Consider the following 14,406-nt stretch of genomic DNA (forward strand, 5'->3'; position numbering starts at 1 on the left):
GATATTTTCATGACACACACAATTATTTGCAGTGCTGTCCTAAGTACCTTTAAACCCCTTTAAGTCTACTGAAGCCAGTACTATTAGACTGCTTAGGCTGCCTCTGGTACTTACCCAGCACTGCACAATGGCATTATACAAATAAGTTAAGCAACTATTTCCAATGTAGAACCAAAGGCTCTACAAAACATAACAATTTAATTCAGGATCCTCATTTCTTAACCTGCAGATCACATAGTTGTGTTGACAGAGCAGATATTATTTATTTATTTATTTATTTGTTTGTTTGTTTATTTATTTATTTATTGGGTTTATAAACCGCCCTCCCCCGAAGGGCTCAGGGCGGTGTACAGTACAGAGCACAATCAATTTAAAACAATAAATAAGAATTAAGATGGCTCTTATAAAAATAAACCCTACCCCATTAAAATGCAGCCTATAAAATTTTTAATTAATGTTAATATTGATTCAAGATGGCGCCTGCTAACAATTCCCTCTAAAACATACATCAAAAAGAAGGACAGGAGGGGCCGCATGCTGTAGCAGCGGTAAACAAGAGTAGAAGGAAGAAAGGGGAAGGGGCCCCTATCAACGGCTAGTCTCCCCAAAGGCCCGGTGGAACAGTTCGGTCTTGCAGGCCCTGCGGAATTCAGCAAGGTCCCGCAGGGCCCGGACAGTTGATGGAAGAGTGTTCCACCAGGCAGGGGCCAGAGCTGTAAAGGCTCTGGCCCGGGTGGAGGCCAGCCGTATCATGGAGGGGCCAGGAATCACCATGGAGGGGCCAGGAATATTAATATCTGTTCTTAAACATCTATTGGCTAGTCAGGTAATTGGAATTGTGTTATCTTTGACTTGAAAGAGGGAATAGAAATTAATATTAAATTCAGTCTAACGGTCTATTGGATTATGATTATTTCTGAAAAACCATCTGCAAGTGCCTCCACTGATGCCCCTTTTTGTATTAAGATGATACTGTGATAATGTTACATTTCCATAATAAAGTGATTTGACTTTTGAATCTTACTTTTGAGAACTGTCAAAGTGTTGAAGATAATTTCCTCCATTACTTGCCATGATTTGCTTGCTAAAATTGTTCCTCTCAGGACTGACTAAAACATTGCTATCTTTGCTTTCTTCATTCTGATTAAGGGCATAATGAATAATCCCTTTCTTTTGCCTACATTCTTGATTCCTTCCCATTCCAGGGACCATCGTGAAAGAGTTAACAGACATGGGCTGAGTGTAGCCAGAAGCAATCAATCTTTCAGGCATATCCAACAAGTTCTGCTTATTTTCTTTTGCACCAGTGACAAAGAAGGCATTTTTCTCTGTGATGTTAATGAATTCTTGGTTCACATTATTTGTCTGCTCTTCTGGTTCCTCTTCTTCAGTAGCATTTAGAACACCATACTCATGTGCACAACGATGTTCACTACTGAGCTTCATGAGCTTCTTAAAATACCAACACTGGCGCTGCACAGCATCCACACATCTGGGGAAAAATATTGAAATGTATTTCTCAATTTTAGAAAAATGAGTAATTCTACAAATTCTATTCAGTTTATGATTCAATCACATATTTAGAAAAAGTATACCATTAACATTTTCTTTACACTTTCATGATACAATTTATATAAAATATATCCATGCATCAAACATTACAAATACCCATTCATATACATAGCTCAGCTTGCTGGCCTATGGTGAACCAAGGCGCTCATGTGACTAATAAGAATATTTTCCCACCCCCAAGCACCCACCCCACCCCCAGTACTATATAAACCTCATCCAGGATATTCCATGGTTCATTAGGTAGGGCTACAGACTCTGTCTCAGAGGTTTCTGCAATGCACATTTAAAACACACAGTGTTGCACTTCTGTGGCAGGACAGTCACAGAGAGGGCCCCACTGAGGGAGCACTTGTCGCTGAAGGAGGGAGCACTTATTGCTGAAGGAGGGAGCAAAATTCATGCAATGTTGCTGATAATATGTCTCATTTCAGAAACCTGCCAGGTACCACATCTCCAGAGGCTTAATCTGAAGAGATGACCATGCACTGATGGGGAAGCAGGAGTAGGACTTCAGCTACAAGTTATAAACATCTGGTTTTATTGGGGCCAATCTGTTCCATACTAGTTCTATTTCTAACATTAGGTCAAAAGTTCCATATACAGGTAGAAAGAGGTGAAGTGCCATCCTAACTTCCTTTGCAATACCCCATGAAAACACCAACCTGATAAGATGTTGTGAGAACAGAACTATAATAAGGGATATAGTTCTAAATCCTGATAGGCATTGAAAGAGTGGAAACCATAGTTTGCCAGGCTTCTGGCAAAGATATATTCATATTCATATAAACGCATTTATATGACACATGCGCATCATCTGCATTTTCTTACCTGGCTTCTACTGATTACATTACAGAACACATGATAATAAAAATGAATGGTTCAGTCATCATTTATTATACACAAATGAAACCAGTCTCACTAAAGAGCAACTCTAGAATTAAAAGCTTTTTTTATCACTCTAGTGTGGTCTTTTCTGCACAATACAAATAAGACGTCTTGAAGATATTAAAAGAAACATTTTGGGGAGGAAGTTTGCACAGTCTTTTCCCCAAGATGTCCTCAGGTGTTTTATTTCTGCTCAACCTGGGTTTTTTAAAAAATGCTAAGCTAGTGATCTTTTACCCCCAAGATGGGTTGAAGACACTTCCTGATAGCTGTGCAAAGATCAGGAAACATTTAATTTTTCCTGCCAGGTTTAAAGCTCTCACTTTCAGTTTCTCTGCAGCTTGCACTTGCTATTTTTTGCTGCTCAAGGGATCTTTCATGCCTCTCGCCATTTGCTGAAAGGTTTCCCAGGGCTGTTTCCTCTGCTTGTATTGCAGCCAGCTGCTATTTCAGCTTGTAAAGTACATGAATAAACTTAGTTTTCTCTGCTGATAATGTGCACATGTTGCTTTTTCCATTTTTAAAATTTTTAGCGACATGTCTTTGAAGCTATAAAGACACAGTATGAGAATCAATTCTTATATCATGTCTTTGTAGCTTTGAAGATACATCACAGAAAACACAAAAAATGGAAAAATGACACATGCGCATCATCAGCAGGAAAAGCTAAATTTATTCATGTACTTTACAAATAGTGGCTGGCTGAGATGCAAGCAAAGGAAACAGTCCTGATAAACTTTTCAGTAAATGGCAGGCACCATGGAGAATCCCTGGAGCAGCAGAAAATGGTGGGGAAAAGACCTGTTTTCGCTGGCACCACTTTATTTTTCCATGCCATCTGAACAAAAAAGCAAAAATGTTTTTTAAAAAGACATCTGCAAGACCATTCATTTGTGTTGTGCAGAAAAGACCTACCCATACAGGGGCTACAAATAGGAAATTTTGCCATTTAACATACTAATGTCTGCAATACCATTCATAAAATCTGAAATAATACTGTACTGTTCAATGTAATCTCAATTTGAAGACAAATCAATATAATTTTTCTTTTTCTACAGAGATAAAAGATTCTTAGTTATCAACTAGATGATATTTTTATTCCACTTCTATATATCTATACCAGTGTGTTAAATGGGACGGATAATTATAAAGTTATATAATATTTAATTAAATTGTGTTTTTCATCTTGAAGACTCTTAATTTTCTGTAAATGACTGAACAATGTTTTTGTTTTCTTTTTAAAAATATTTTTTAAAAACACCCTGAAAGTAAAATTTTTGACAAGTAAACTTAAGTAGATTTGCCCATTAATTTTACTGTTATTCCAGTCTTGTTTTGCAAAAGACCATTAAATGCCTTGTTTCGCAAAAGACCTTTAAAGAGGTTTATTGTTTATATTTCCTCAATCGCATTTCTTTTTATAAGCTTTTTTGTCATTTTCATCTGTTTAAACTATGACTATTTAAAAGGGTTTCAACTTCCATTAGAGTCTTTTATTTCCAGGCATCTATATAACAGCCTGTTGAAAGCCAAAACACTGAAACGGAAGTGCATTTTTACACAGCTACTTACAACTAAGTGTCAAAAGATTAACTGACAGACATTTACTAGAACAGAGTAATTAATTTTTTAAAGCATGTAATTCTTAAACATGGTATACATAGTGGATTTGAAAGCAGGAACAATGCAGGCAATTTAACCAAGCAGGCATGGTGTAGGAAACATGGATTAGGAAAGCTAGCAGTGATTACCTTTGGCAGCTTACATACTTGAGGTCATATCTACAGGGCCTCATAACTTAGTGGGATGTCAAACAGACAAGGAGTTTGCTCAGGTTTATACTGCTCTTAGCAAAGCTGCAGCTAAGGCTACAATCCTATGGATACTTGGGTGCAAGGCCCACTGAACTCAGTGTGGGCTTACTTCCAAGTAAATATTGTACAGGATCAACCTGTGTGTCACCTAGTTTATGGAAAGTAGACACAGGTTCATTCATTCTATGTCCTCTGAATTTTGTTATAAAGAAATTACCAACATGGATATTCATAAAATTCTTGGAGTTATAATTTTTTTAAAGAGAAATACATAGAAAAATCCATTCTCAAAAATATATACAGTCTAAAAATATATTTTGTTGAAAAAATATTTCTTACGCGAATCTGGCGTATTTCTTTTGGTTGACCTTCGCTTTAATTTCTTTAATCTTGAGCTTTGGATAAATGCTTCCAAACTCTCCTGGATCTGGCCCTCTTTTTTCCCTTTGTTCTTAATTTCGGGTATATCTTGCATCAGAAATGTAAGTGGTTTTCACCCATTAAGAGTTTCTTTGGATTTCTGGGTTGCATTCTTAAGTAGGGAAATAATTTCAAAAGTGAAAGAATATCAACGCTATAGTACTTACTTGAATTCTGGACATTCCTACTTTATTAATAGAATGACCTTTGTATAGAGATTGAACATATGTTGTTTTTCTAAGCATCGAGAGTGCAGAAAAGCTACAGTCCAGCAGATTCAACACATATGTGCAACCAGGTCTTTTCCCTATAGCCGGCTATGAAGGAGAAAACAGCTTACGAACTTGCTTTTCTGCTTCCAACCAAGCAGTGCTCATGGCATTCTGGACTGAAGCCTAATCAGTTATCTATTTGTTTGTTTGCTTGTGACATTGGGACACAAGAACAAATAATCTGAAAATTATACATTGGAGCCATCACTCAACCTCCTCACAACATGCACCTCACAGAAGCATCTGTGATACTTTTTCTTGAACAGTACCAAGTCCAAACTCTCTGGGTGCTGTGTCACAAGAATTCACTACTCCGTTCATTTAAGCACTGGGTTAGCTGTGATCATGCATTAGAAATGTGTGTCCATGTTGACCAGATATTGAAATAAAAGGAAAAAGCCCTTGCCTGTGCAGCAGCCGTTTATTCACATTGGTGATCTCAGATCAGTCATTCTGGCATGCATAATTTATATGGGGAAGGGGAATATGCAGCCCCCTCACACAGAGAAGTCCTATTTATTTCTAGGCCTACCTAAATTTAACCTTTAAATGCTCCATTCTGCAGTGAATTCCAAGTTCAGTCACAGTGTAGCCAAGAATATGTCTTTAACATCACATTCATTTCAGCAGAAAATGAACTGAAGTCAGTGATACTACCAGGGCAATCCTAAGCAGTGGGGTGCTGTGTGGTTTCCGGGCTGTATGGCCGTGTTCTAGCAGCATTCGTGTTTTAGCAGCCATACAGCCCGGAAACCACACAGCACCCCAGTGATTCCGGCCATGAAAGCCTTTGACAATACAAATCCTAAGCAGGTCTACCAAGACTACTATCCAGGTTTATTCAATGATGCTTACTTCCAGGAAAGTGTTCCTGGGATTGCAGTGCACCTTATTCAATTTTTGCTGTCTCATGGTTCTGTTCATGTAATTACAGCTAGAAAGACTGATACCAGGACTAAACAAATCCACTCTGTGTACTTTATACAAAAGAGCTACATGATATTACTGAACTTATAGCCCTGAATGTTCACTGCAGAGTTATTAGAGACAGTGCTGAACAATGATATATTGAAAAGGTGTCATATCAAGTTGAAGAATGCTGGAAAGTATCGTTTCTTAGAGCCATGGGATCTTAGCACTAGTTTTTCCAGCTGGGTTTCTCCTGGTGACGGCTGAGTCAATATTTCATTTAGTGAAAACTTCCTGGTGAATATTCTGTCACTTAAGAGGCTCTATTAATCATTACTGCAATGAAACACATTCCCCCAAGGAGTGCTCAAACTGATCCCAGGGTTTAATTTCTAAAAAGTGATTTCTTAGTACTTCAGCTTCTTCAGTGTTATCACTGGCTGAACATGAAAGTCAGAAGCCAATTGGGAAATTTTACAACTAATTCCTTTGTTGGTATCAAGGGGTTATGTAAAGTTCATTGGAACATATTGCCTGAAGTAATAGTCAATGCTGAATTCAGCAAATCCATACTTTATCCTATTAAATAAATCAGACTCCAGTCCAATCATGGAAATTCTGTTGTGTCAAAAAGTACTGAAGAAACTGAATAGTTCAGGAATACCAAAGTTTAATTTCAACCTGAATTTACTTGAAACAACAACTCATTATGTACAATATCAGCCATTAAGAACAATATAATTCAGCTACAAACAGTAAGACTGTGAGGTTGTCATGCAGTAGGCAATATTTTAAGAGAAATTAATCTTTGATTTCAGCAGTCATAATAAAAGCTATCTGCACCATGTAAGAATGTAAGTACAGATTTCTAATAACAACTTTTCAGTATTTCCATTTCCCATTCATGATGAGACACAGACTGGATGTCAGGGACTTGGATCTCCTACCTCCTACCCTTCATGCTGTATGTATAATATTAAGAATGCAAGATGTCCCTGACTATGTGATCCAATGCTCTGTGGGGCTTGAATCTTTCACTAAATGGGAAAGCTCATGTGTCCATGTGAGCTCGCTAAGCATATAAATACTTCTGAGTGCATAAGCAGATGCTGGGTTAAACTAATTCAGTTTTGAAAAACTTGGGGAGTGGGGTGCATTCATTAACCAAGTTTGATAGGGAAAATAAATCTGGAAGAACTGGAAGAGATGAAAGCACAAGTAGTAATCACAGGCAAAGAAGTGAAAGTGGAAACATTACAAAACACCAGTTTAGCGACATTGTGTAGTGTATCATGAATTGAAACCAATCAGAAAATTAATTTGAGTGGAGGACTAATAATCCAGGTTCAAAACCTGAGATGTCTGAAATCTCCCAGAGGCATCTGGTTAGGAAACTGAGATACTGAAGAGAAGTAGAAGACAGTACTGGACTAGATGGACCAGAGGTCTGACTTAGTATAATGCATCTACATACATTCAAGAATGAATACCAGGAGACAACATGATTATGAGTGTCTGCATGCATATAAGTGTGTTCTTCTTCAGTGCCATCACCCCAAACTAAATTCAGCCTCCCATGTTCACCAGCAGCTTGGGGAACACTAGTAAAGCATGCCTCTCAGCACTTACAAAGGGATGAGTTCCCAAATTACTTCAATCCTTCTGCACGTGTGTGTGACTGCATGAGCATGGATCAGGCACATGGTGAGGAATTCGAAACCCAGTCTGTTCTCTTAAACAGGAAAGACTTTATTAACTACAGGTTATTAAACTAGAGCACAAGACAAGGGAAAATGACTATCATACTTACTAGCTATAGATGATCTAAGGAAGAAAACAGGAAACATCATTTCTCTAAGACAACATTAATCAGACAGAAGTTACCTTTGCATCTCCCTCCTTCATTTCTTGTGGAGCAAACACTGATCCTGACTCATGCTTGCTTCATGCAAGACACTCCAATTCCTAGCATTTGAACAGTTTTAACCAGATGTTCAAACCTTTTAACCCTTCCTATTCTAGCCTGCTGGATGTTTCTAACCCAATCCAGAGTTAGGGAGGTTGCTCCCGCGAGGTATGATGAACCCCCATCTCCCCATTATTAAAGCATCACACACATCTCATTACGCAGGTCATGTTTTAACAACAGCTATCCTCCTTGACCTCCCTGGCAGTATTAGCAAATGGTTATCTCTTTGCAGAAATGCAGCTCTGTTCTTGTTGACTCTCTTGTGCATTTTAAGTCTCTCTTCCCCAGGAAAGCAAGTTGCTCTCAGAGTCCTAGGAACTCTCACGTGAACTTCAAAGAACCTTGCATCTCTATTATCACAACAATGCATATTTCCACATGAATGCAGGTGATCAGTGATCTCAACTGAAGGGACAAGTGTCACTTGTACATTATAACTGTCTGTTATTACTTTTCCAATCACTGCTATGCCATGTGGACTAGCCAAGATTAGTAAGGGCAAAAGAGTAATGTTGTAGCAACACAGAAATGTCAGCTCCACACCAGTTCCTAACACGAAATGCCTATTAAAGATAGCTGTTCTGATGCACTCCTGCTTTCCTCTTACCACCAATGAACCAGTGTGACACGAAGAAGCATCTATAAACAAATGAAAAAGCAAAGCCAGAAAATGAGTTTAACAAAAGATATTGGAGAGAACAAAAGGAGACTTTAAAGGTACATAAGAAGTGCCCTGCTAGATCATACCAGTGGTCTATCTGAGCATTGTACTGCACACAACAGACAACCAATTGCCCTGGAGGGCAGCAGGACACATAGGTCAAGACCTTCCCTGAATTTGGTTCCCACCACTGGAATTCAGAACTTTACTCGATCTGAAGATGAAGCTTCCCTTCACTCACCACGTCTAGTAGCCACTAATCAACATGCTCCAATGATCTGTCTAACCCCATTTTGTAGCTATCTGTGTTTGTGGCTGTTGTTACCTTCACAGCAGCTCATTCCACAATTCAATTATTTATGGAGTAAAGAAGTATTTCCTAGAAGTACACTAGAAGTAACAGGAAGATCACGGTCATACTAGGGTGATTACTCTGTTCTGAAGTGAATTAGCCTTTGTGATGATACCTTGAGGGCAGCAAAGATGTGTAAAGATAACCACCTCCTTCTATATGGAGCAATTCTCCATCTTATTCTCATTGTGATAGTATTTTAACACTATAGTGTAGTAGTAGCACTAGCAGTAGCAGCAGCAGCAGCAAAAAGTCTGCTGGGGAGTCTGTTGCCATGAGGAAAAATGTGCCAGATGTGGTACAGAAAGTGAAAATCTGCACCTTCCTATTCACACTTAAGACTTCTTGTTTAGTTTAGGGAAACCTACAGCAGTGCCAGGGAAAATCTAGACAGTAGATAAAAACAAGATGATATCATGTAGAAGTCAAAATAAAAAGAGCTGCTGTCGGGGTAAGGGTGTGTGTGTGAAGCAAGCACTCCCCATGGAAGCAACTCAAGTAGAATATCCATACAAAGCAGATAATGCCTTCAATCTAAATCACAGGTGAAAGAAATACCAGGAGGATAAATATTTTTTTCAGAGAAGTAGTAAAGAGAGAATTACGTTCTTGCCTTTACACAGAACTATAAACACAAATATGGTAATGTATGAAAGAAGTTCAGGAAATATTCTCATTTCTGACAACATATATGAAAGAATTCATTAAAAATTGCCTTGGGTCAGAACATAAGCTGATATTTTCCTTTCATCTTTAAGAAGAGAACAACTAAATAAAGGAAAAGAATCATGCTCTATAGTTCTAGGAAAGGACCACAAAAGGCAGGGTAGCTTGGGGGGGAAAATAGTGGTCTCCCTGCCTAATAATCTAAAACTTCATCCATTTTCAGAACAGAACAGGAAAACTTGTTTCTGTAGGATCAAATAGGTTTTCAAGGAAATACAGACAAGGAATACAAACTGTTGCAAATATGATAAGAAAAGGAGGAGAAATTATGACATTACAAAATTTTATAGAGTTAGGAGGTAATGAGAACTGGTTGGTTTTGAGGGACATTTGGGAAAGGATAAAGGTTTCATGAATAAGAGGAGAATGTATAATGGCTAAATGTTTTGAACTATATGAAAAATGTAAAGGGAAAATTTTGGGACACATATATAAATATATGGTTGATGACAAAGACTTTATGATAAGAACATTGAATCAAAAATGGGAGAAAGAAGTTTTCTAGAGACTGGAAAAACTGAAAATTTAATAGACAATTGGAAAAATATAGATTGAGAAATATATGGAGTTGGAAAGAAAAGTGATATTGAAATGGCATAGAACACCAAAACAACTAGCATACATGATTAAAGGACTCAGTTTCAAATGCTGGCACTGTGGAGACCAGGAGGCATATTATAGTCATATGTGGATGGAATGTACAGAAGTGAAAAAATTCTGGACAACTGTAATGTTATATGTAGAGAAACTGGTGAAGATTAACATTGATTTAAATAGTGCTTTAATGTTCATGGGTGTAATGGAGGATAGAAGGGTGGATAAAAAATATAGCTATATGTATAAAATAATGATTAAAGCCGTACATGCAACATTAGCTTTAGGCTGGAAAGAAAAGAAAAAATGGACAATCCAGAAATGGTTGGAATATATTTGGGAACAAGTGACACTGGACATTTTCGATATAATAACAAAAAATAAACTCTGGCATGATAAACAGAGTGAAATTTTGAAGATATGGACAATATATGTGGACTGGATGAAAGAAGCTGGAGTCAAGGAGGAAATATGGGAGAAGAGATTACAAAGAATGAATTTACTGCTGTTTGATAAAATTATGAAGAAAATATGGGGGGAGGGGAAAAAGGGGAAAATGTATTGTTTGAAAATTAATGAAGAAGATTATTAATATAAAATGGAATATTCAAATGATACAATAATTTTTTTAAAAAAGGTTTTCAGTAAAAAAACCTGATTATCTTTATATAACTACTGATACTCAACTAGAGACAAATATGAATTTAATCTCTTCCCAGAAAGTGCTTTAAACTATTTCAACAAAGGAATGTATTTTTAAAATTTAAAATAGTGAGAGAGGACTTCACCCCTGGTAGAAGACAACGATAGGCAAACAAATCTCCCTGCACAAGCTTCCATCATTATTACATCTATATTGACCATCTACCCAATACACAAAGCACCAATCTAACTTTTTTCTGTTGGCAAAATTGCTCCTATAAACAAGAGTCCATTGTAAACAATGTCTTCTAGAAAAAAAATGCTACTCTGAGAGACAATTCCCTCCCCCTTCCCCTTACAATTTCTCTGATCATCTGAAATTAAAGTTATTTAAAGGGACTCTTGAGAGGGGGAGGAAAAGAAGGGAGGAAAATGCAAATGCTCTGATAACCAACCCCTTCAATTGCTGCAGTTTAGTCAGGAAGAGTTATAACCTGCCTTATCACTACCATCAAGACATAAATCCTGAGCAGGTCTATTCAGAAGTCTACTAAGGTCTATTCAATGGGACTTACTCCAAACCAATCTCAGCCATCCTTGTCACACCACTTTTATCTCATTTGCTTACCTCCAGTTCTCTTCTTGAAGAAGTGGATTTCCATATAGGGATAATTCTCTTAGATTATCACAGCCAGTAAGCCATTGGATGACACTCTTAAGGTCTGCATATGATAATAAAAAGGGAAATATAAACTGAGATAATTCTGTTATTTATTCTTTAATATATGTTACTGTATTGTATTGATTTTACCATGGATTTTAATTTCGTATTATTTATTACTACTGATTATGTTGGAAGCAGCTTTGTTATAATATGGAATTAAGATGAAGGTTGGATCTAGCCTAATGTTTCCACGGGAGCAATATTTTTATTCAGGGAGTGTGCTTCTTCCATGGCAACTGAAATGCCTCTCCCCAGAAATCTTGTCACGGGCGGGGGGGGGTCCCCTCTCTTCCAAGAACAGAATGGGGTATTTCAGGTTGCTGTGGGCTAGGAGAGAAGGGAAAACTGTGCTCTGTGAACAGAAATCTTTCCACCTGAGAAACATCTAGTCTGTATACAAGTCAATGTGGGTGGGGAGAAATGGTATGTCAGCTTTAACAATAGCATTCGAGAACTGCATGATAAACATTTAAAGCCTCATTTTGTATGCATTTTAACAACTAAACTCATTTCCATGTTACAGTATAGCAGCTGAGATTCCAAGTAACAATTTGAAACCACTCACCTAACAGGCAGTTGTTACTAACGTCCAGTTTTTCCAATGACACATATGAAAAAAGAGGTGCAAGGTGTGTCAAGCTTAAAGGGGAAAAAAAGAGAACAACATCTTTACAGAAGAATACAGCAACAGCCCTCTTAACAATGGAGGCATAAGTAGGAGATAAGTATTATAGAACTACACTACCAACAATCAAGCATATATGTGTCATGTCAAACTCTATTATGGTCACAGACCAGTATAAGGTAAATAAAGGATAAAATATATTAAATGATAAAGCATATTAAAAATGTTATAATATGTATTTAATCTAAAATGAAATAAAAGCAAAACCTACTGGTAAAAGAAAGTTAGGAACACAAAAGGTAAGAAATGTGTATTAGGGAATCAAACTGAGTGCCCATTAGCTATCCGAGGAGCTAGACATTGTTTGAAACTGGACAACAGTGATCAGGTTCCTACAATTTTGTAAGAACAGGGGTTCCTACAATTCTGTAAGAGCAGTGGTTCTCAGAAGTTGTGAAGGTCAGCCTTCCTAGAAAGTAGACTTCCATGAAAAGCACAGTTTCTCCATAACACTTTCTAGTAGCTGTGCCACTGGGAGAGAAAGAACAAAATGACCACTTCCTTTAAGCCCTGCAGTGGTGCTTGATCACATGAGCTGCCTTATACCAAGTCGGACTATTAGACGATTGAGGTCAGTTGTGTCTGCTTTGTCTGGGCATGGTTCTCGAGGATGTCAGGAAAAGACCTTTCACATCACCTTTTTAAATGGGCCTTTTAAAATGGGAGATGCTCAAAACTGAATCTGGGACCTTCTGAATGCAAAGCACAAGCTCTATCCTGACCTATAGTCCCTCTCTGAAGAAGGTGATGTGTTCACCCTCTTCAGTTAAAGAATTAGGAAAAATGGGAAACCTGTTATCTTCTGTAAGTTAGTTGATCCTCTGGATCATAAAGCACTTCCCTTCTCATTAATATTTGTCCTCCGGCTGAAGTTGTTGTAGTCTACTTATACCACTGGAGACAGAGAGTTGCTTACTTGCTTAAGGAAAGTTTAGTATCAAGAACCCAACCCAGATCGATTAGTTACTGTAGAATCTTGATCCTTTCACCATCTGTTTGCATTATGGCACTTAACTCATAGTTCCCGAAGGGCTCAAAATGTGCTTTCCATGCAGGCAATTCTTAAATGCGTTAGGATACATGCTTTCTCCTACCTACCTCTAAAATGTAACACCATCTTATATTTACTGAGTTTTTGGCTTTTGTTTCTGTTACTGCATGAATGAAATGGTTTTCCTGAAGTGTTAACCTTTTTTTCCCCAGAAAGATGCAAAAAGTACAGGCTTCGATAAATAATGAAGACAAAGGACTGGATCATATGAAACCATTCATCTAAAGCTGGTCCTTTCCTTTGGCACAAAGAACTTTCATTGTTGCAAGAAGCACTTCTGCCAGAAAAAGAGCTTCTTGAGTCAATGAAATGCTCCTTAAGCCAAGGCAAAGTATCACAGTTAGAAGATCCATTGGATTCTGTCAAGTAAGTGGTGATTACATTTGATTTAGCCATTACGCCTGTATCAGCAGTATTATGCTTTAATACAGATCCATATGAAGAAAAACACTGTGGTGAAAAATCAAAAGTAGCAAAATTCTACATTCCAAAAGGCATCCATCACAAGGAAAGCACTGTTCGCAAGTCAGATGACAGGATCTGGGATGTTAATGATAATCCTTGTCTTACACTTTTGTGGGAGGCCACAGAAAATACAAAATATTAGAGACCAATCTTCAGAAACAACAAAATGCAATTCCAGACTATCAGATCATCTGAGGAATCATTGTAAAGTACGCATTGAAGCTTATTCTTCTTTTGTGGTTTTCAGTTCTTTCTGCTTGTTCCATTCCCTCACACACACTTTTGCTTTCATTCACAAAAACATTTCTGTGCTCTAAGATATATTATTTAGACTCGTCAGATCACGAACATCTTTTAAAAGCAGGGTTTTTTTTAGTGGGAATGTGTTTGTGTGTGCATTTTGAGGTATTAGCTCAATAGTCTAAATACCGATTCATTCTGTTTACAGTTTTTACATGCTATATTTATTTGCTTTTATAAAATGTTACTTCCTTCCCCTAGCATTCAAGATAGGACAGAAAAGTAAATGATCCATCCAAACCACTATCTCAGAAGAGCTTAGGATGATGTCTAACTTCTACACTGGTCTATCTCCAAGCTATAACAGCATAGGCTGAAAGATACAAACAGCATTCAAATAAGTCCAACTATATTCAATAGGGCTT

General features: G+C 37.5%; 1 protein-coding gene across 1 annotated transcript in view; it reads right to left on the reverse strand.

Annotated features, from left to right (window-relative positions):
* Window positions 1-14,406, reverse strand: part of LRRIQ1 (leucine rich repeats and IQ motif containing 1) — a 120,392-nt gene that overhangs the window by 65,793 nt on the left and 40,193 nt on the right. The window contains exons 13-16 of the mRNA XM_048501554.1: window positions 12,106-12,179; window positions 11,443-11,538; window positions 4,769-4,817; window positions 1,025-1,492 (exon numbers count right to left, since the gene is read on the reverse strand). Of these exons, the coding sequence (XP_048357511.1) occupies window positions 1,025-1,492; window positions 4,769-4,817; window positions 11,443-11,538; window positions 12,106-12,179 (687 nt within the window). The remainder of the gene's footprint in view (window positions 1-1,024; window positions 1,493-4,768; window positions 4,818-11,442; window positions 11,539-12,105; window positions 12,180-14,406) is intronic.

Source organism: Sphaerodactylus townsendi, linkage group LG06 (assembly GCF_021028975.2).
Source record: "Sphaerodactylus townsendi isolate TG3544 linkage group LG06, MPM_Stown_v2.3, whole genome shotgun sequence".
NCBI classification, from domain to species: Eukaryota; Metazoa; Chordata; class Lepidosauria; order Squamata; family Sphaerodactylidae; genus Sphaerodactylus; species Sphaerodactylus townsendi.